Here is a 23,675-nt window from a genome sequence, read left to right as displayed (position 1 = left end):
GTAGAAAGGATGATCAATGAAAACAGAATGTACCTAAGCTCAATTTGAAGTATTATAGAAAAGGATCTAAATACTTACAGTGGGGGGAGTATTTGATCCCCTGCTGGTTTTGTACGTTTGCCCACTGACAAAGAAATGATCAGTATATCATTTTAATGTTAGGTTTATTTGAACAGTGAGAGACAGAATAACAACAAAAAAATCCAGAAATGCGCATGTCAAAAATGTTATAAGGTGATTTGCATTTTAATGAGGGAAATAAGTAGAATGTATGCACACATGACTGTAAGTCGCTTTGGATAAAAGCGTCTGCTAAATGGCATATATTATTATTATTATTATTATAAGTATTTGACCCCCTCTCAATCAGAAAGATTTCTAGCTCCGAGGTGTCTTTTATGAAATTAGGAGCACACTCTTAAAGGGAGGGCTCCTAATCTCAGTTTGTTACCTGTATAAAAGACACCTGTCCACAGAAGCAATCAATCAGATTCTAAACTCTCCACCATGGCCAAGACCAAAGAGCTCTCCAAGGATGTCAGGGACAAGATTGTAGACCTACACAAGGCTGGAATGGGCTACAAGACCATCGCCAAGCAGCTTGGTGAGAAGGTTGGTGCGATTATTCGCAAATGGAAGAAACACAAAATACCTGTCAATCTCCCTCGGCCTGGGGCTCCATGCAAGATCTCATCTCGTGGAGTTCCAATGATCATAAGAACGGTGAGGAATCAGCCCAGAACTACACGGGAAGATCTTGTCAATGATCTCAAGGCAGCTGGGACCATAGTCACCAAGAAAACAATTGGTAACACACTACGCCGTGAAGGACTGAAATCCTGCAGCGCCCACAAAGTCCTCCTGCTCAAGAAAGCACATATACATGCCCATCTGAAGTTTGCCAATGAACATCTGAATGATTCAGTGGACAATTGGGTGAAAGTGTTGTAGTCAGATGAGACCAAAATGTAGCTCTTTGGCATCATCTCAACTCGCCTTGTTGTCAACCCCAAGAACATGGAGGTGGAAACATTATGCTTTGGGGGTGTTTTTCTGTTAAGGTTCGAGTTCCCAAACGTCAGCCTCAAAACATGAATGACTTGGAAAAGATCTGCAAAGAGGAGTGGGACAAAATCCCTCCTGAGATGTGTGCAAACCTGGTGGCCAACTACAATAAACATCTGACCTCTGTGATTGCCAACAAGGGTTTTGCCACCAAGTACTAAGTCATGTTTTTCAGAGGGGTCAAATACGTATTTCCCTCATTAAAATGAAAATAAATTTTTGACATGAGTTTTTCTGGATTTTTTTGTTGTTATTCTGTCTCTCACTGTTCAAATAAACCTACCATTAAAATTATAGACTGATCATTTCTTTGTCAGTGGGCAAATGTACAAAATCAGCAGAGGATCAAATACTTTTTTCCCTCACTGTATGTAAATAAGGTTTTTAATATTTTTTTTTTTTATACATTTGCAAAATTTTCTAAACCTGTTTTCGATTCGTCATTGTGGGGCATTGTGTGTAGATTGATAATGTTTTATTTAATCAATTTTAGAATAGAGCTGTAATGTAACAAAATATGGAAAAGGTCAAGGGGTCTGAACTTTCCGAATGTACTGTATATCTTCTGCCATGACCTCTTGGCTCCCTACAGTCTTTGTTCAATATTTACTGTATTATTCATTCATACTATACAAGGTCCTTAAGCTCTATCCACTGTTCTTTCTTCTGGAAGAATATTATTTTAAGCACTGTGCAAATGTTAAGCACTGCAAATTAATATATACACTGCTCAGAAAAATAAAGGAACACTAAAATAACGCATCCTAGATCTGAATGAATGAAATATTCTTATTAAATACTTTTTTCTTTACATAGTTGAATGTGCTGACAACAAAATCACACAAATTATCAATGGAAATCAAATTGATCAACCCATGGAGGTCTGGATTTGGAGTCACACTCAAAATTAAAGTGGAAAACCACACTACAGGCTGATCCAACTTTGATGTAATGTCCTTAAAACAAGTCAAAATGAGGCTCAGTAGTGTGTGGCCTCCACGTGCCTGTATGACCTCCCTACAACGCCTGGGCATGCTCCTGATGAGGTGGCGGATTGTCTCCTGAGGGATCTCCTCCCAGACCTGGACTAAAGCATCCGCCAACTTCTGGACAGTCTGTGGTGCAACGTGGCGTTGGTGGATGGAGCGAGACAAGATGTCCCAGATGTGCTCAATTGGATTCAGGTCAGGGGAACGGGCGGACCAGTCCATAGCATCAATGCCTTCCTCTTGCAGGAACTGCTGACACACTCCAGCCACATGAGGTCTAGCATTGTCTTGCATTAGGAGGAACCCAGGGCCCACCGCACCAGCATATGGTCTCACAAGGGGTCTGAGGATCTCATCTTGGTACCTAATGGCAATCAGGCTACCTCTGGCGAGCACATGGAAATGCCACCCCACACCATGACTGACCCACCGCCAAACCGGTCATGCTGGAGGATGTTGCAGGCAGCAGAATGTTCTCCACGGCGTCTCCAGACTGTCACGTCTGTCACGTGCTCAGTGTGAACCTGCTTTCATCTGTGAAGAGCACAGGGCGCCAGTGGCGAATTTGCCAATCTTGGTGTTCTCTGGCAAATACCAAACGTCCTGCACGGTGTTGGGCTGTAAGCACAACCCCCACCTGTGGATGTCGGGCCCTCATACCACCCTCATGGAGTCTGTTTCTGACCGTTTGAGCAGACACATTTGTGGCCTGCTGGAGGTCATTTTGCAGGGCTCTGGCAGTGCTCCTCCTTGCACAAAGGCAGAGGTAGCGGTCCTGCTGCTGGGTTGTTGCCCTCCTACGGCCTCCTCCACGTCTCCTGGTAGTGCCTCCATGCTCTGGACACTACGCTGACAGACACAGCAAACCTTCTTGCCACAGCTCGCATTGATGTTCCATCCTGGATGAGCTGCACTACCTGAGCCACTTGTGTGGGTTGTAGACTCCGTCTCGAGCTACCACTAGAGTGAAAGCATCGCCAGCATTCAAAAGTGACCAAAACATCAGCCAGGAAGCATAGGAACTGAGAAGTGGTCTGTGGTTATCACCTCCAGAACCACTCCTTTATTGGGGGTGTCTTGCTAATTGCCTATAATTTCCACCTGTTGTCTATTCCATTTGCACAACAGCATGTGAAATTGATTGTCAATCAGTGTTGCTTCCTAAGTGGACAGTTTGATTTCACAAAAGTGTGATTGACTTGGAGTTACATTGTGTTGTTTAAGTGTTCCCTTTATTTTTTTGAGCAGTGTATAATATTAAGCACTCTGTCAATTATTCAAATTGTATTAGAATGCAACACATTTGAATTGATACCCTGGTCGGTGTCAACAAAGAGGGTACATTTGAAAATAAAAGAGAGCCGCAAAAATGTAATTACCAATGTTGACAGCCAAGCTGTCCTTCATCAGGGTATGATCACAAACACTGCGGGATGACTCGTTTATGTCGTGTCAAAAGACACAGGTGTCTGTAATCATGGCCAAGAGTGGCCTAATATCATTGGTTAATTATCAAATATTAAAATGTCATACAAAGAACAGCATACAAACAACAAATGGATAGCATACGATCATAGATTCATTTGACTACACAAGCTTACAAACAATTACAATGGCAAAGTCACAATAATTACAAGAATGGCTTCAGATCAAAGTCTACTTTGAGACCGAAGGTGTCATGTTTGTCATTTATTGTCATGTCTTGTCCCTGTGCTCCCCATGCTATTCGTTTCCCTCTGCTGGTCTTGTTTGGTTCTATCCCTCTCTCTCCCCCTCCCTCTCTCACTCTCTCGCTCTCTCTTCTCTCTGTCGTTCCGTTCCTGCTCCCAGCTGTTCCTATTCCCCTAATCATCATTTAGTCTTCCCACACCTGTTCCCGATCCTTTCCCCTGATTAGAGTCCCTATTTATTCCTTTGTGATCCGTTCCTGTTCCGTCGGTTCCTTGTATTGTATTCACCATGCTGTGATTGCGTTTCGCCCTGTCCTGTCGTGTTTTTGCCGTGATTGTGTATCACCCTGTCCTGTCGTGTTTTGTGCCTTCTTCAGACGCTGCGTGTGAGCAGGTGTCTCAGTCGACTACGGCCTGCGCCTACCCGAAGCGACCTGCAGTCTGTGGCCGCTTCTCCAGTTGTTTTCCCCTCTACAAATCTAGAGGATTTCTGTTATTCCGTTTTGGACTTTAATAAACTCTGTTTCTGTTAAGTCGCGTTTGGGTCCTCTTTCACCTGCATGACAGAAGGAACCGACCAAGGAATGGACCCAGCGACTTCAGACGCTCGTTACACTGCCGTCGAGATCCAAGGAGCCATGCTCGGCAGACACGAGCAGGAATTGTCTGCTGCTCGCCAGGCCGTGGAAAACCTGGCTGCTCAGGTTTCCGACCTCTCTGGACAGTTCCAGAGTCTACGTCTCGTGCCACCTGTTACTTCCTGGCCTGCCGAGCCTCCAGAACCTAGGGTTAATAACCCACCTTGCTACTCCGGGCAGCCCACTGAGTGCCGCTCCTTTCTCTCACGCAGTGTGAGATTGTGTTCTCTCTCCAACCCAACACATACTCTAGAGAGAGAGCTCGGGTTGCTTACGTCATTTCACTCCTTACTGGCCGGGCTCGAGAATGGGGCACAGCTATCTGGGAGGCAAGGGCTGTTTGCTCTAACGATTTCCAGAACTTTAAAGAGGAGATGATTCGGGTTTTTGACCGTTCAGTTTTGGTGGGGAGGCTTCTAGGGCCCTGGCTTCCTTATGCCAAGGTGAACGGTCCATAACGGATTATTCCATTGAGTTTCGCACTCTTGCTGCCTCTAGTGAGTGGAACGAGCCGGCGCTGCTCGCTCGTTTTCTGGAGGGACTCCACGCTGTGGTTAAGGATGAGATTCTCTCCCGGGAGGTTCCTTCAGATGTGGACTCTTTGATTGCTCTCGCCATCCGCATAGAACGACGGGTAGATCTTCGTCACCGGGCTCGTGGAAGAGAGCTCGCATCAACGGTGTTTCCCTGCTCCGCATCGCAACCATCTCCCCCTCTGGCTTTGAGACTGAGCCCATGCAGCTGGGAGGGATTCGCATCTCGAATAAGGAGAGGGAACGGAGGATCACCAACCGCCTGTGCCTCTATTGTGGAGTTGCTGGACATTTTGTTAATTCATGTCCAGTAAAAGCCAGAGCTCATCTGTAAGCGGAGGGCTACAGGTGAGCGCAACTACTCAAGTCTCTCCATCAAAGTCCTGTACTACTTTGTCGGTCCACCTACGCTGGACCGGTTCGGGTGCTACATGTAGTGCCTTGATAGACTCTGGGGCTGAGGGTTGTTTCATGGACGAAGCATGGGTTCGGAAACATGACATTCCTTTCAGAGAGTTAGATAAGCCTACGCCCATGTTCGCCTTAGATGGTAGTCATCTTCCCAGTATCAGATTTGAGACACTACCTTTAACCCTCACAGTATCTGGTAACCACAGTGAGACTATTTCTTTTTTGATTTTCCGTTCACCGTTTACACCTGTTGTTTTGGGTCATCCCTGGCTAGTATGTCATAATCCTTCTATTAATTGGTCTAGTAATTCTATCCTATCCTGGAACGTTTCTTGTCATGTGAAGTGTTTAATGTCTGCCATCCCTCCCGTTTCTTCTGTCCCTACTTCTCAGGAGGAACCTGGCGATTTGACAGGAGTGCCGGAGGAATATCATGATCTGCGCACGGTCTTCAGTCGGTCCCGAGCCAACTCCCTTCCTCCTCACCGGTCGTATGATTGTAGTATTGATCTCCTTCCGGGGACCACTCCTCCTCGAGGTAGACTATACTCTCTGTCGGCTCCCGAACGTAAGGCTCTCGAGGATTATTTGTCTGTGTCTCTTGACGCCGGTACCATAGTGCCTTCTTCCTCTCCGGCCGGGGCGGGGTTCTTTTGTTAAGAAGAAGGACGGTACTCTGCGCCCCTGCGTGGATTATCGAGGGCTGAATGACATAACGGTTAAGAATCGTTATCCGCTTCCCCTTATGTCATCAGCCTTCGAGATTCTGCAGGGAGCCAGGTGCTTTACTAAGTTGGACCTTCGTAACGCTTACCATCTCGTGCGCATCAGAGGGGGACGAGTGGAAAACGGCGTTTAATACTCCGTTAGGGCATTTTGAGTACCGGGTTCTGCCGTTCGGTCTCGCCAATGCGCCAGCTGTTTTTCAGGCATTAGTTAATGATGTTCTGAGAGACATGCTGAACATTTTTGTTTTTGTCTATCTTGACGATATCCTGATTTTTTCTCCGTCACTCGAGATTCATGTTCAGCACGTTCGACGTGTTCTACAGCGCCTTTTAGAGAATTGTCTCTACGTTAAGGCTGAGAAGTGCTCTTTTCATGTCTCCTCCGTTACTTTTCTCGGTTCCGTTATTTCCGCTGAAGGCATTCAGATGGATTCCGCTAAGGTCCAAGCTGTCAGTGATTGGCCCGTTCCAAGGTCACGTGTCGAGTTGCAGCGCTTTTTAGGTTTCGCTAATTTCTATCGGCGTTTCATTCGTAATTTCGGTCAAGTTGCTGCCCCTCTCACAGCTCTTACTTCTGTCAAGACGTGTTTTAAGTGGTCCGGTTCCGCCCAGGGAGCTTTTGATCTTCTAAAAGAACGTTTTACGTCCGCTCCTATCCTCGTTACTCCTGACGTCACTAGACAATTCATTGTCGAGGTTGACGCTTCAGAGGTAGGCGTGGGAGCCATTCTATCCCAGCGCTTCCAGTCTGACGATAAGGTTCATCCTTGCGCTTATTTTTCTCATCGCCTGTCGCCATCTGAGCGCAACTATGATGTGGGTAACCGTGAACTGCTCGCCATCCGCTTAGCCCTAGGCGAATGGCGACAGTGGTTGGAGGGGGCGACCGTTCCTTTTGTCGTTTGGACAGACCATAAGAACCTTGAGTACATCCGTTCTGCCAAACGACTTAATGCCCGTCAAGCTCGTTGGGCGTTGTTTTTCGCTCGTTTCGAGTTTGTGATTTCTTACCGTCCGGGTAGCAAGAACACCAAGCCTGATGCCTTATCCCGTCTGTTTAGTTCTTCTGTGGCTTCTACTGATCCCGAGGGGATTCTTCCTTATGGGCGTGTTGTCGGGTTAACAGTCTGGGGAATTGAAAGACAGGTTAAGCAAGCACTCACGCACACTGCGCGTCGCGCGCTTGTCCTAGTAACCTCCTTTTCGTTCCTGTTTCCACTCGTCTGGCTGTTCTTCAGTGGGCTCACTCTGCCAAGTTAGCGGGTCATCCCGGTGTTCGAGGCACTCTTGCGTCTATTCGCCAGCGCTTTTGGTGGCCGACTCAGGAGCGTGACACGCGCCGTTTCGTGGCTGCTTGTTCGGACTGCGCGCAGACTAAGTCGGGTAACTCTCCTCCTGCCGGTCGTCTCAGACCGCTCCCCATTCCTTCTCGACCATGGTCTCACATTGCCTTAGACTTCATTACCGGTCTGCCTTTGTCTGCGGGGAAGACTGTGATTCTGACGGTTGTCGATAGGTTCTCTAAGGCGGCACATTTCATTCCCCTCGCTAAACTTCCTTCCGCTAAGGAGACGGCACAAATCATTATTGAGAATGTATTCAGAATTCATGGCCTCCCGTTAGACGCCGTTTCAGACAGAGGTCCGCAATTCACGTCACAGTTTTGGAGGGAGTTCTGTCGTTTGATTGGTGCGTCCGTCAGTCTCTCTTCCGGGTTTCATCCCCAGTCTAACGGTCAAGCAGAGAGGGCCAATCAGACGATTGGTCGCATACTACGCAGCCTTTCTTTCAGAAACCCTGCGTCTTGGGCAGAACAAGCCAAGCTTCCTTCGTCTGCTACCGGGTTATCTCCGTTTCAGAGTAGTCTGGGTTACCAGCCTCCTCTGTTCTCATCCCAGCTTGCCGAGTCCAGCGTTCCCTCCGCTCAAGCGTTTGTCCAACGTTGTGAGCGCACCTGGAGGAGGGTGAGGTCTGCACTTTGCCGTTACAGGGCACAGACGGTGAGAGCCGCCAATAAACGCAGGATTAAGAGTCCAAGGTATTGTTGCGGCCAGAGAGTGTGGCTTTCCACTCGCAACCTTCCTCTTACGACAGCTTCTCGTAAGTTGACTCCGCGGTTCATTGGTCCGTTCCGTGTCTCCCAGGTCGTCAATCCTGTCGCTGTGCGACTGCTTCTTCCGCGACATCTTCGTCGCGTCCATCCTGTCTTCCATGTCTCCTGTGTTAAGCCCTTTCTTCGCACCCCGTTCGTCTTCCCTCCCCCTCCCGTCCTTGTCGAGAGCGCACCTATTTACAAGGTACATAAAATTATGGACATGCGTTCTCGGGGACGGGGTCACCAATACCTAGTGGATTGGGAGGGTTACGGTCCTGAGGAGAGGAGTTGGGTTCCGTCTCGGGACGTGCTGGACCGTTCGCTCATCGATGATTTCCTCCGTTGCCGCCAGGATTCCTCCTCGAGTGCGCCAGGAGGCGCTCGGTGAGTGGGGGGTACTGTCATGTTTGTCATTTATTGTCATGTCTTGTCCCTGTGCTCCCCATGCTATTCGTTTCCCTCTGCTGGTCTTGTTTGGTTCTATCCCTCTCTCTCCCCCTCCCTCTCTCACTCTCTCGCTCTCTCTTCTCTCTGTCGTTCCGTTCCTGCTCCCAGCTGTTCCTATTCCCCTAATCATCATTTAGTCTTCCCACACCTGTTCCCGATCCTTTCCCCTGATTAGAGTCCCTATTTATTCCTTTGTGATCCGTTCCTGTTCCGTCGGTTCCTTGTATTGTATTCACCATGCTGTGATTGCGTTTCGCCCTGTCCTGTCGTGTTTTTGCCGTGATTGTGTATCACCCTGTCCTGTCGTGTTTTGTGCCTTCTTCAGACGCTGCGTGTGAGCAGGTGTCTCAGTCGACTAAAGCGACCTGCAGTCTGTGGCCGCTTCTCCAGTTGTTTTCCCCTCTACAAATCTAGAGGATTTCTGTTATTCCGTTTTGGACTTTAATAAACTCTGTTTCTGTTAAGTCGCGTTTGGGTCCTCTTTCACCTGCATGACAGAAGGGCGCAAGGGTCTTTAAGTTAAAGATCCAGGCAGCCTCTCGTTTTAACAATAAATGATCAAGGTCATCCCCTCTCCTAGGGAGGGTGACATGTTCGATGCCAATATAACGCAGAAACTAAATCGAGTGGCCTGCCTCCAAGAAGTGGGCCGCAACTGGGTAAGTAAAGTTTTTACACCTAATGGTGCTACGATGCTCTGAGATACATACATACTTTTAATTTGTGCTTTGTTTTACCTACATCATTTTTACCACAAGGACAAGTTATAAGATAAATAACTGCCTTAGTGGAGTACGTAATAACACCTTTGATTGGGATCGATTTCCTTGTTTGTGGGTGTTTGAAGGATCTACATTTATAAGTGCCATTGCATTGATCACAGCCATTACATTTGTAATTTCAATCCAGTAGGGGCGCAAATAGACGTTGTTCAGGAATATCTTGGGGTGGTAAATCAAAGTGTACCAATTGGTCATGTTTTGTTTAGAATTTTCTCAATGGCAATATTAATCTTATCATTCTTGTAGCCCCTCTCCTTGAACTTCCTTTGCGTCTCAGCCATATTTCTGTCAATCTGATTTGTTTTTTGCAAATTCTTTTGATTCAACATAATTGGCTGTGGGGCAAACTATTTTTCAAGGGAAGTGGGTGACAACTATCAGCCCTCAACAAACTGTTATGATCAGTAGGCTTCCTGTAAAGATCAGTGTATAGAACATTATCTTCACACAAGATCAGAAGATCAAGAAAACTGATTTGACGTGTGTCAGATTGCATAGTAAATCTCAAATGATAGAAAAACATGAAATGCCTGGAGCTGTTTTGCATCACCCCTCCATAGAACAAAAATATCATCAATATACCATTTCCAAATAATGATGTGAGGCAAGAAAACATTTTTGAGAGGATTGAAAATAGACTTTCTCCATGTAACCCACATACAAATTAGCATAATTTGGAGCCATGAGGGATCCCATAGCAGTAACAAAGAGGGTACAACCTATTGCACAATTCCACAGAAAATGATTAATATTTCCTTTGTAGTGTGCTTGAAGTTGTGACTTGCTTGAGTGCTTACATACATTTCAGCTTTGTTGTATTGTGCCAATTCCCGTTGAAGCTTAGCATCTATTTGAAACGGATTTCCAAGATGTATAAACAGAAATGCATCTGTCGGTGTCTGACTCCTACAACATGATGTCTAAGCTAGATTTTTTTGTTTTTTTGCATCAGCAAATGTCCATGATATATCTGTCGCTAATAGTGAAATTATACAGTTTTACAGTATTACTTACCCGCCAGTGTTATGATTGGCTGTGATATTTGTATTTCTCCTTCCGGGGGAACATCTGTTGGAAAAAGGATACTGGGAAAGCTGTTCTGACTTTGGCTGTGTTTATCAAGTGGATTTGCTAATTTCCTGGTTGCTACAATTCTACACTGTTCACTCAATTTCAGTTTATGTGAGAAAACAGGCACTGAATAGTGTAAGGAATGATTATACCATCTAAATCGCTGTTAAATATATTTTCAATGACACAAAATATCGTTTTTACAGCTATTTGAAGCTGGTGGACCAAAACCACTGTTTGAAGCTGGTGGATATTTTTTGTTATGGAAAATCTATTTCCCAGCGATTTAGATGTTACAATGATTCCCTACACTATTCAGTTTGCAGATTTATTTTTATTTATTTTTTAACTTTATTTAACTGGAGTTGAGAACAAGATTTGCAAACCTGATCAGCAGTGTGAACAGACAACACAGAGTTACACATGGAGTAAACAATTAACAAGTCAATAACACAGTAGAAAAAAATGGGCAGTCTATATACAATGTGTGCAAAAGGCATGAGGAGGTAGGCGAATAATACAATTTTGCAGATTAACACTGCAGGGATAAATGATCAGATGGTCATGTACAGGTAGAGATATTGGTGTGCAAAAGAGCAGAAAAGTAAATAAATAAAAAACAGTGTAAAAACAGTATGGGAATGAGGTAGGTGAAAATGGGTGGGCTATTTACCAATAGACTATGTACAGCTGCAGCGATCGGTTAGCTGCTCGGATAGCTGATGTTTGAAGTTGGTGAGGGAGATAAAGGTCTCCAACTTCAGCGATTTTTTTTTTTTTTTTTTGCAGTTCGTTCCAGTCACAGGCAGCAGAGTACTGGAACGAAAGGCAGCCAAATGAGGTGTTGGCTTTAGGGATGATCAGTGAGATACACCTGCTGGAGCGCGTGCTACGGATGGGTGTTGCCATCGTGACCAGTGAACTGAGATAAGGCGGAGCTTTACCTAGCATGGACTTGTAGATGACCTGGAGCCAGTGGGTCTGGCGACGAATATGTAGTGAGGGTCAGCCGACTAGAGCATACAAGTCGCAGTGGTGGGTAGTATAAGGTGCTTTAGTGACAAAAAACGGTGGCACTGTGATAAACTGCATCCAGTTTGCTAAGTAGAGTGTTGGAAGCCATTTTGTAGATGACATCGCCGAAGTCGAGGATCGGTAGGATAGTCAGTTTTACTAGGGTAAGCTTGGCGGCGTGAGTGAAGGAGGCTTTGTTGCGGAATAGAAAGCCGACTCTTGATTTGATTTTCGATTGGAGATGTTTGATGTGAGTCTGGAAGGAGAGTTTGCAGTCTAGCCAGTTTATGATCAGTTTAGTAACACTGTCATTCCACTATTAGCACCAGAAATATTTTAGTCATTTCCTGAAATTACGATGCACCTTGTAAAGCCACAGTAGAAACCATTCGCTTCACTAATTTAACAAGTCAGGATGTGAAAATAACTTTCTAAGACAGTAATTTTTGGGGGAAATATTATTCCCCCATTTCTTTGGTCACACTGTTTGACCTGCATGTCATTCGCTCTTCGAAAGGTGCTTATTGATAATTATTAGCATGTCATAACTAGGGCTGTGGCGGTCACGAAACTTCGTCAAGCAAATAACTGTCTCACTGTAATTGACACATTTAGCACATTTAGCATCTCCTGGCTTCCACACATAGCATACAAGTCACTGATACCTTTGGAATGTCTACATTTTAAAAAGTCTAATAAATCCATATAGTATAGCCTACACCTTCACAATAAATCCATGTAGTATAGCCTACACCTTCACAATAAATCCATGTAGTATAGCCTACACCTTCACAATAAATCCATTTTTTAGACAGGTCTAAAGAAACATGATATGAAGAAAATGTTTTTATTTCAGAAAAACAGAATAGCATTGTCATTATGTTAGGACCTGATCTGGCTATGCCATATTGCTGTGGGCTACACTAGTTCATTTAGCAGACATGATTTGCTTCGAATTCCATGGCATTATTTATATATTATTTCATAGTATGAATACAATTAAACAGAGCTGAATAAAATAGAAAGGATATTATCTCCAAACGATTTGAGGGAGTGTGGTTAAATAACTAGGTACCTATATGCCTAATTTAGAGTTTTTTTTTTTAACCTTTATTTTACTAGGCAAGTCAGTTAAGAACAAATTCTTAATTTCAATGACGGCCTAGGAACAGTGGGTTAACTGCCTGTTCAGGGGCAGAATGACAGATTTGTACCTTGTCAGCTCGGGGATTTGAACTTGCAACCTTTCGATTACTAGTCAAACGCTCTAACCACTAGGCTACCCTGCCGCCCCAGATATTAATGTATCTTTAGTTGTTCTACAAACATTGGGCTATATGTTTAGATTTTTAATACATTGTAAGGCTGCATGATGCGATTCTAATGATGATTTGAAAAAAGTGTCTTGAAAGGCATGAGCTCTGTTTTTGTTTTCTGCGCAGGCTGTACACACTTCATCACTCTCATTCACAATTTGACAAGCACTTGATAATGCCTAGAATTTCACAGTGGCATCCCCTTTGTGTGGCCGTAATGCACCCTAAAGAAATCCATGCCTTTTGTGGCCAGTGGCCATGGTGCCCTTGGCCCGGAGTGTTGCGTTGTGTCCTTCTCACTGAGTGCTGCGGGCTCTGAAGCACCTCTCACTCACATGGCTCTCCATCATGTGATCGGGTCTTTCTCACAGGCTACAAGTGAAGACCGACACACCGGGGACGCAACTCCGTCCTTATCCAATTCCGAGGTGCATATTTAAAATATTGGAAGAACTGTCCACATTTACTTTTCGTCTGCCAATAAGATGAGTAATTTTAACGAACAGCAAAAGCACTAGCCTATGTCAATCCACTATCCGCCATAGTACAAAGGTTTACCTATTATATTCTGTGCGAGAAACAAATATTCCAAACATAGTCTGGGACAGTTGTGGGATGCTATAGATCTCAAATGAATACAACCACTAGCATCAAAACCACTTTTTTTACGCTATGTGGCTGACGCAACAGATCATAACGTTTAGCTTAAAATGTTGATAAACTATTAGGCTATTTCTTCACATTATAAGCGCAGCAGTGCACACACAGCAGTAGGCTATAAGGGCCAATGTTCCATTAGAGGGATAACACCATTATCAAAAGTGACCGGAAATGTGATTATGCATGTGATGCTTTTATTATAAAGGTGCATTTTTATGGTAAATTCTCTTCCCCAAACTGGAAACTCGCGCACTGCTAGGCTCTACACATCTTGTAAAGTGGATCAATGTGCTTAATTTTAAGAAGTTATTTGGACACTTTCCTGTTTTGGAGGACGCATGGTTCTCGACCTTCGCCTCTCCCGAGTCTGTACGGGAATTGCAGCGATGGGACAAGACTGTAACTACCAATTGGATATCATAAAATTGGGGAGAAAAAGTACAAAAAAACTACATTTAAAGAAAACATATAGGCCTATGGGCTAGGCTACATGAGGTGTGATACTATTATTTGAAGAAGTTGCAAAAAAAGGCTTTGTTTCTTGCCTTAAGCTGGGCTTCATTCACAAGTGATAGGCTAATATTGTTACCCATCAGACTATTCTTGATTTAATATTGTCTTTACATATACTAAATAATGTGTGAAATTTGTTTTGATTTAGAATGGACCATTATCATGCACCTGTCTCGATACAGGGGCAACGGAAAAAATACATAGCGAATGGAGGACGCTTTCCCGGGGTTCATTTTCATGCCAGCCAGGTAGGCTATACTCTTATTGTAAAGTTAAGCAATGTGCTTAACATTAGGAAAGTTGAGAAATAAATATTGTAAGCCTAGCCTATAGAAAGCTGATGGATCCTCCTCTTTTTAAGAGGCCATCATTGTTTTCTCGTGGAATTGAATAGCCTATAGAAATGTTGCACAACATGAGCTCATGGGCTCTTATGAAGTGTCTGATTTAGATTTTCGAATAGATTTACAGTTATGTCAGAGTGATTTAAAGGGACCATGGAGTGCTGAGTACCAGGCAGTTAATACGTTTGGTAGGCTACTAATGACCATCAGCAGCATCAGAGCTTGGAGAAGCCTAAATACCCTGACTAAACTGCCATGTGGAATTCGACTGCCTTCATGACTCATAACCACCAGTGTTTGGCGGTAATACAGTCACCGCAACAGCCCTAGTCATAACCTCATCTTTAGTTTATGCAAACATTTTTTCCCCCAGAAAGATAAACTTGATCTTACCAACTGTGAGTAAACAGGGGGGTGGAGGGGGAAGAGTTTACTCAGCGCATTCTAGTTTCACACACAGACTTCCTTAACTTGTCCTTCTCTTTTCAGTGTAGGATTACAGAATAGTACAGATAGTTAGATCTTTAGAGGGTCTGGCCCGAGGTGAGATTAGACCTGGAACATGTGCCCCGGGAGGCGTGGTGTCAGAGCCTCTCTGTTCCACTGCCTTGAACTGCCTTCCTTCCCTGCCCTTCGCCCTATAGTCATACAGGGTATGTGTCTGAAAACCTTACTAGCTGTCAAATCCTTGTTTCTTCTGTCCTTGTTTTTCTCAATTCCTCTCAAAGCAGGTTCAAGGGAGGGACCTTGGATCCTCTCCTCCAATGTGCTTTTAGAGAAATTTTGGAAACTAGAATGCAGGAAGCAAGGATTTGATTGCTGGTAATGTTTTCAAACATAGCCAGGCCAGCCAGGGTTTCTTTCCAACTGATGGTCCCCACTCCCACTCCTGAGCTCATTTCACAGGCTCACTTCTTCTAAAGGATTCCAAACCAATTCCGTTCATCTGAATACCCCTTAGTTCCACTTTCCTTTTCCAATTATTTTCCAATTTCGGTTCCATCTCGCCTCCTTTTCAACAGGTCGGTGGGTAAGAGTAACAACTCAATAACTGAACAAACATAGAGAACTCCATGACCTTGCGCGCTGACAATTTAAAATTTGTTTTCGATTTATCAGGGGCTGCTGCAGCACCCTCAGCACCCATACTTCCCGCAGCTATGAGCGCTGTGTACTTTAATTCAGGAGTCTAACCTACTGTTGTGTCGGTAGGGCTCTATAAAATCTATTATTTTTTGCCTGATTTCATTTAGTTTTTCCCAAAAATAATTTAATGCATTTTCTAGTAAGTTCAATACATTTTGTTGATTTCCTACTAAGTTCAACACATTTTTGAATATTGTTGAATTCTGTTTTGATGTCTGAATCCTGTGATTCTGTCCGCATTTTCCACAACGCAGATTTTATAGGGCCCTATATTTGTCTGTGGATATGGTGATGTAGACCGACCGGCGGAGAGGATGCCTGGAACACCTCATGCTAGTGGAAGTAAACTGCAAGCTTGGTGTCAGCTTTACCTGGTGCTAACCGTGATGTTTTGTTTGTTCTCTTCACCGGGTGGGTGCTAGCTGTGAAGAGGCTGATGAAGGAGGCAGCTGAACTGAGGCACCCCACAGAGCACTACCACGCCCAGCCACTGGAGGTCAGTCATACCTGGAGCCACCCAAACTCACTCAGGCTCATCATCAGATGACGCTTACCTGACACATTTGTATAAATTGATGGTTCTTGTGAAGGAAATGCTATAACCACCCCCAGTCACATCTAGCTAAGTGGATGGGTCACTATTGTCTAGACATGTTCATGAAATACAATAGATGGCCGAAATCACCCCCAGACATCACCCCCAGAGTCTTTTGTTTAGACATGTAGCTAGCTAGTAGGTAGCTAGCTAGTAGGTAGCTAGCTAGCTAAACAATGAAACGGCATAATCCCAACTCATAAGACTAACCAATACAAACATTGTCATAGCTGCAGTATAAATTTGCAGCTAAAGTTAACAAACTAGGTTCAATGTTAGCTGGCTAACATTAGGCTATAACTAGCAATGCAAATGGGTTTTCTGATTCTAATAATATTAGTACACAGATCATACACGTAACTTTAGCTAGCGAGCCAGCAAGCTAATGTTCCTTAACTAACAGAGAGATTGAAGTTGAAAAAAAATGATTTTCTGACTAAATAAAAAAACTTATATCAGAAAATGTAGCTAGACTCTTACCCATATAAAATGGATGAATTCTTCATGGCAGGCTGGAACCATTTAACTCCATTTTGTTTGATGCTACATCTTGTTTGGCCAGCGTTGTGTCAAGTCACTCCGGTTCACATTGACCGTGGCATGTGCAGAAAGTAGCCCATCACTTTTTCCAACTGATCTGTCGATAGCGCCTGCTAAATTCAAGGCATCAATGTTGTTGTTCTTGATGGCTAACGTTATATCTTTCAAAAAACGGAGCGTTAGAAAGGACCGTCAACACATACTGAAAAGCTCACATTACAAACTGAAGCATTCTACATGGCAGACCAATCCAAACTCATCTCCCAGCATGTCCAGCCCTCTCATTATCTCAGCCAATCATGGTTGGTGGGAAGGTTCCTGTCTTTTTCTGTGGCTAAACTAACTAGGCTTAATTTAACAATTTTATTTGTATTTATGGATGGAATACAAGTTTGTTATTAAGGCACATGAAAGTTCACATGTTCCAGAAGGCATTCTAATTCAAAAAATAAATGTTTACGTTCAAATGCCTTTCCTGTGTAGTAGTGATGTGCAACATACGCCTAGTTTCCTGAAACGAGTCACATATGTGTTTGTGACTGGCCTGTTGTGTACCTGCAGGATAATCTGTTTGAGTGGCACTTCTCTGTCCGCGGGCCCCCGGACTCAGATTTTGACGGTGGGGTTTACCACGGCAGGATCGTGCTGCCCCCGGAGTATCCCATGAAGCCCCCCAGCATCATCCTACTCACAGTAAGACCCCCAACACACACACATATACACACACACTTATCAAGATATTCCCCTCTTTTGATCAATCACAGCCAATTATGTGTAAATTGAAGTAACAAAAAGCAACCAATCAAATTATCAAAGGCTGGATGATAGACAGCTATAGATGTCTTTTCTAAACCCGGAGAAACATCATATGACACACCGAGACACTATTGTCAGAACAAAGCCATGCCTGTCACTGCACTGTCACAGAGGACTTGAATGGTTCTGTGGGAAAGAAGCGGTAATGTGTTTTTTTTTTCATGCACCAATAATAACCTGAAGAATCAATGACAGGCTGATAAAAGCCAGTGGATCAGACCGGTTGTGACAGTCTTTTTTATGTCCAGAGTCTCTTTTTTTTCTCTCTCTCTTAGCTCAGGCTGGCAGGTTTTACTTGGTCTTTGAAGGCTCACTCTCTTTCTTTCTCTTAATATCCCTCCCTTCAACCACCCCTCAGCCTCCACCTCACCTCAGCCTGTCTCACTGTCTCCCTGTTGCTTGTTCAACCTGGTTGTCATAGACCATGGTATTCTATATGTAATTCTATGGATATGCTTCTCTTTCAGCCCAATGGAAGATTCGAGGTGGGAAAGAAGATCTGTCTGAGCATCTCTGGCCATCACCCGGAGACATGGCAGCCATCTTGGAGCAGTAGGTATCCCTTTGTAACTGGTGTCACTGCTTGCTTAACAGTACAGATACCTTCTTCATGAGCCCGCACTGGTACTCGATCTCAGATCCTCTGCCTCGCTAACACGTGACCACCACCGCTATTGAAAAGATGGCAGCCTGGCAGATAGTTTGGTTTACTTTAACCAAAAAAGGTCTTGAAACAAGTTAGAACAGGCTAATTATCTTGATACATTTTCTGTGTAAGAAAAATCAAGTAAATGGCTTGTCTCCTCCAGCCTGGAGAGACACACACACACCCAGCTCACCACACAGTCCTTGTTCCCTCTTCCAGTCCTACTCATCCAGCTGCTGCACTAAACTTAGCCTAGCATCCCCACTCACTCGTTCTCTGCCTGCCAGGGACCAACACGAACAAACGACGGATTAAGACTTTTAATTTGAATTTAAATGAAGGCAGATATGCAAATGTTTTTTTGCTCAGGCATTTTTGTTCTATCATTGAGCTTTTTCCCCACAATTTAAAGAGTGGAAATTGGAAGGGGCTGAAAAGAATACTTCATTTCAGAACAAAGTAAATAAGAAGAAAGTGTGTCACTGGAAATGCATATTTGGCACGCACATCTTATTCGATCACAAAGCCCTGTATTGGCAGCAGGCAGCACACTATTTCCTACATTAAGTGTGATATTTCCATTATTTTCTGGCATGATTTCATTTACCACCGTTAAGCCATCCACGTTATTCTCCGTACCAAAAGCATGGAAATGTAATCAGATTCAATGGGAGAATCCCGCACTGCTTTTCTTTATATTACTTTCGGGGTATTTTAATGCGCATACAAAAGCTCATCTAAAATAACTCCTGCTTTTGTCCTCTGGGGTTACATGGCAAGCCACGCTCAAGGTCCTAAACGATATCATAACTTCCATCGATAAGAGACAATATTGTGCAGCTGTATTCATAGACCTGGCCAAGGCTTTCGACTCTGTCAATCACCACATTCTTATTGGCAGACTAAACAGCTTTGGTTTCTGAAATGACGAGCTTCAACACCATACAACTCTCCTTCCGTGGCCCCCAACTGCTCTTAAATTAAATTAAAACTAAATGCTTTTCTTCAACCGATCGCTACCAGCACCTGCCCGCCCGTCCAGCATCACTACTCTGAACGGTTCTGACTTAGAATATGTGGGCATCTACAAATCTCACATTAAGCTTCTCCAATCCAAAATGAAATCTAGAATCAGCTTCCTATTTTGCAAAAAAGCGTCCTTCACTCACGCTGCCTCATTGCCTGTATCCGCTACGGTGCCGCAGTCAAACGACCACCCCTCACCACTGTCAAACGCTCCCTAAAACACTTCTGTGAGCAGGCCTTTCTAATCGACCTGGCCCGGGTATCCTGGAAGGACATTGACCTCATCCCGTCAGTTGAGGATGCCTGGTCATTCTTTAAGAGTAACTTCCTCACCATATTAGATAAGCATGCTCCGTTCAAAAAATGTAGAACTAAGAACAGATACAGCCCTTGGTTCACTCCAGACCTGACTGCCCTCGACCAGCACAAAAACATCCTGTGGCGGACTGCAATAGCATCGAACAGTCCCCGCGATATGCAACTGTTCAGGGAAGTCAGGAACCAATACACGCAGTCAGTCAGGAAAGCTAAGGCCAGCTTCTTCAGGCAGAAGTTTGCATCCTGTAGCTCCAACTCCAAAAAGTTCTGGGACACTGTGAAGTTCATGGAGAACAAGAGCACCTCCTCCCAGCTGCCCACTGCACTGATGCTAGGAAACACGGTCACCACCGACAAATCCATGATTATCGAAAACTTCAACAAGCATTTCTCAACGGCTGGCCATGCCTTCCGCCTGGCTACTCCTACCTCGGCCAACAGCTCCGGCCCCCCCGCAGCTCCTCGCCCAAGCCTCTCCAGGTTCTCCTTTATCCAAATCCAGATAGCAGATGTTCTGAAAGAGCTGCAAAACCTGGACCCGTATAAATCAGCTGGGCTTGACAATCTGGACCCTCTATTTCTGAAACTATCCGCCGTCATTGTCGCAACCCCTATTACCAGCCTGTTCAACCTCTCTTTCATATCGTCTGAGATCCACAATGATTGGAAAGCTGCCGCAGTCATCCCCCTCTTCAAAGGGGGAGACACCCTGGACCCAAACTGTTACAGACCTATATCCATCCTGCCCTGCCTATCTAAGGTCTTCGAAAGCCAAGTCAACAAACAGGTCACTGACCATCTCGAATCCCACCGTACATTCTCCGCTATGCAATCTGGTTTCCGAGCCGGTCACGGGTGCACCTCAGCCACACTCAAGGTACTAAACGACATCATAACCGCCATCAATAAAAGACAGTACTGTGCAGCCATCTTCATCGACCTTGCCAAGGCTTTCGACTCTGTCAATCACCATATTCTTATCGGCAGACTCAGTAGCCTCGGTTTTTCGGATGACTGCCTTGCCTGGTTCACCAATTACTTTGCAGACAGAGTTCAGTGTGTCAAATCGGAGGGCATGTTGTCCGGTCCTCTGGCAGTCTCTATAGGGGTGCCACAGGGTTCAATTCTCGGGCCGACTCTTTTCTCTGTATATATCAATGATGTTGCTCTTGCTGCGGGCGATTCCCTGATCCACCTCTACGCAGACGACACCATTGTATACATTTTCGGCCCGTCATTGGACACTGTGCTATCTAACCTCCAATCGAGCTTCAATGCCATACAACACTCCTTCCGTGGCCTCCAACTGCTCTTAAACGCTAGTAAAACCAAATGCATGCTTTTCAACCGATCGCTGCCTGCACCCGCATGCCCGACTAGCATCACCACACTGGATGGTTCCGACCTTGAATATGTGGACACCTATAAGTACCTAGGTGTCTGGCTAGACTGCAAACTCTCCTTCCAGACCCATATCAAACATCTCCAATCGAAAATCAAATCAAGAATCGGCTTTCTATTCCGCAACAAAGCCTCCTTCACTCACGCTGCCAAGCTTACCCTAGTAAAACTGACTATCCTACCGATCCTCGACTTCGGCGACGTCATCTACAAAATTGCTTCCAACACTCTACGCAGCAAACTGGATGCAGTTTATCACAGTGCCATCCGTTTTTGTCACTAAAGCACCTTATACTACCCACCACTGCGACTTGTATGCTCTAGTCGGCTGGCCATGCTAGGCAAAGCTCCGCCTTATCTCAGCTCACTGGTCACGATGTGGCAACACCCATCCGTAGCACGCGCTCCAGCAGGTGTATCTCATTGATCATCCCTAAAGCCAACACCTCATTCGTCCGCCTTTCGTTCCAGTACTCTGCTGCCTGTGACTGGAACGAATTGCAAAACTCCCTGAAGCTGGAGACTCATATCTCCCTCACTAACTGTAAGCACCAGCTGTCAGATCAGCTTAATGTGCCTGTACATAGCCCATCTGTACATAACCAATCCAACTACCTCATCCCCATACTGTATTTCTTATTTTTTTGCTCCTTTGCACCCCAGTATCTCTACTTGCACATTCATCTTCTGCACATCTATCACTCCAGTGTTAAATTGCTAAATTGTAATTATTTCGCCACTATGGCCTATTTATTGCCTTACCTCCCTTATCTTACCTCATTTGCACACACTTATATAGACTTTCTATTGTGTTATTGACTGTACGTTTGTTTATGTATAACTCTGTGTTGTTGTTTGTGTCGCACTGCTTTGCTTTATCTTGGCCAGGTTGCAGTTGTAAATGAGAACTTGTTCTCAACTGGCCTACCTGGTTAAATAAAGGTGCATTTTTATTTTTTAAAGCCAATGAGTCCATGGCCCAGAGATTGAACATCCCCCACTGGGTTTTTGGTGTCTCAGCTCTCCACTACAGGTTCACTCCAGGGGGGCAGCTGCATTGGTTCCTAGATTATGTTTGTTCTGCTGTACCATGTGCAGTACCATGTGCCCACATTTGTAATAATTTCTGGAGAGAGAATTCAGACAACCAAATCATTATCTGTTGAAACAGGCTTTCACTGTGTAGCAGGCCTCCTTAACCTCTCTTATTTTCCCTGTAGCTGTTTTCTCACCAGCTGTCCATTCTTTGCCTCCAGTCAGCATGCTACTTGATTTCATAGGTGTTTATAATGTACAATATATGTCTTTATTCAAATCATCCATTGGTTTTGAGTTGTTAGAAAGCCCTGAAGCAACCATGGACATCCCAATATTTTGTGAAAAGTGTCCCATCATGTCCGCTGGGGAATGCTATTTGAGGAGTTGCTGTGGCGAATGTCCTCAGAAATGGTTTCTAAATCCAGGCTTACGCAGTATAAAACAAAGCATTACTCCCGCAACACATTACATAACATGGGTGGCGAACTTGACAGAATGTGCCGTGGTATTTCATGTGATCTAGCGACTCCCTTTATCCACTGCTGTTACGAGTTCGACAGACAGTTTTTGGGGGGTTTTGTCTTTCATAATTTTTCTGTTTCTCCCTTTCAGTCAGAACGGCACTAATAGCTATAATCGGATTCATGCCAACCAAAGGGGAGGGTGCAATCGGATCCCTTGATTATAATCCAGAGGAGAGGAGAGGCCTGGCCAAAAAGTAAGATTACACAGATTAAACCCTCCACTCTTTCCACTTTACTCTCTTTCCAATGCAAAGATTAAGCCATGCAAGTCTAAGTACACACGGCTGGTAGGTACAGTGAAACTGCGAATGGCTCATTAAATCAGTGGAGTGTCTGCACTGAGGGAGGGATGGATGAATGGTGGTGATAACAATGACTGGGAGAGGAGCAACACAACACAACAATCTGGGGTGAAATATCTGTTTGCTGTTTGTTTCAATGTGTAATCCTTAAACGGTTCATTACATGTATGGTGGATACTTGTATCAAGCACTAGCTTTACATACAATTAGATGGACTGTATTTATCACATGTGCCGAATACAAAAGGTAGACCTTACCATTAAATGCTTACTTACAAGCCCTTAACCAACAATACAGTTAAGAAGAATAGTTAAGACAATATTTACTAAATAAACAAAAGTAAAAACATTTAAATAAAAGTAATACAATAAAATAACAATAATGAGGCTACATACAGGGGGTACCGAGTCAATGTGTGGGGATACAGGTTAGTCAAAGTAATTTGTACATGTAGGGGTAAAGTGAGAACATATAGTGATAGACAGGTGTTTATTTAATGAAGTTGAGAATAAAGTCATGATTATGCAAGCATGTCATGTAATTAACACCTGGGCCACAGTGGATGTGCCCTCTACAAATAGCTATGGCCATTGCCAGGGAAACAAAGGCATGTCTGGGCATGTTGTTTCTCATTCTTCTTCTCTTATTGTTATGGGTCTCTCCCTCTGAAGAAACATGCAAAAGCTCTGTTGGAGAAGGATAAAAAAATGTGTGGGGGGTCCAAGATCTGTGTCCCAAATGGCAACCTATTGCCTTTATAATGTGTTCCTTTTGACCAGGGCACTGGTTCGAAAATATACAATAAAGGGAATAGGGTACCATTTGTGACACATACCAGATGACTGTCTGTTCTATTAACACATACAGACAAGGGTCTTTAGCGACTGGCTGTTTCATTAACACATGAAGATGAGATGTGACACGGGAACATATCCTCGTCTATAAATACATATAGTGCACTGCCTGCCTGTTTATCTTCCTGATGAAAGAAAGGCCCATGTTTCACAAAGGGCTGTCGTGGCTGCGGTTGAGACAGCAACTTTGCTT

The 23,675-nt window shown here is 44.4% G+C and overlaps 1 protein-coding gene across 1 annotated transcript in view; it reads left to right on the top strand.

Annotated features, from left to right (window-relative positions):
- The window catches only part of LOC123990657 (ubiquitin-conjugating enzyme E2 J1-like), a 47,171-nt gene that overhangs the window by 14,069 nt on the left and 9,427 nt on the right, over positions 1-23,675 (top strand). The window contains 4 exon segments of the mRNA XM_046291378.1: positions 15,845-15,918; positions 17,119-17,250; positions 17,841-17,925; positions 22,415-22,520. Coding sequence (XP_046147334.1) covers positions 15,845-15,918; positions 17,119-17,250; positions 17,841-17,925; positions 22,415-22,520 — 397 coding nt within the window.

Source organism: Oncorhynchus gorbuscha, linkage group LG12 (assembly GCF_021184085.1).
Source record: "Oncorhynchus gorbuscha isolate QuinsamMale2020 ecotype Even-year linkage group LG12, OgorEven_v1.0, whole genome shotgun sequence".
Lineage (NCBI taxonomy): Eukaryota > Metazoa > Chordata > Actinopteri > Salmoniformes > Salmonidae > Oncorhynchus > Oncorhynchus gorbuscha.
Note: the sequence above shows the minus strand (reverse complement) of the source record. Positions and strands in the feature narration are given on the sequence as shown.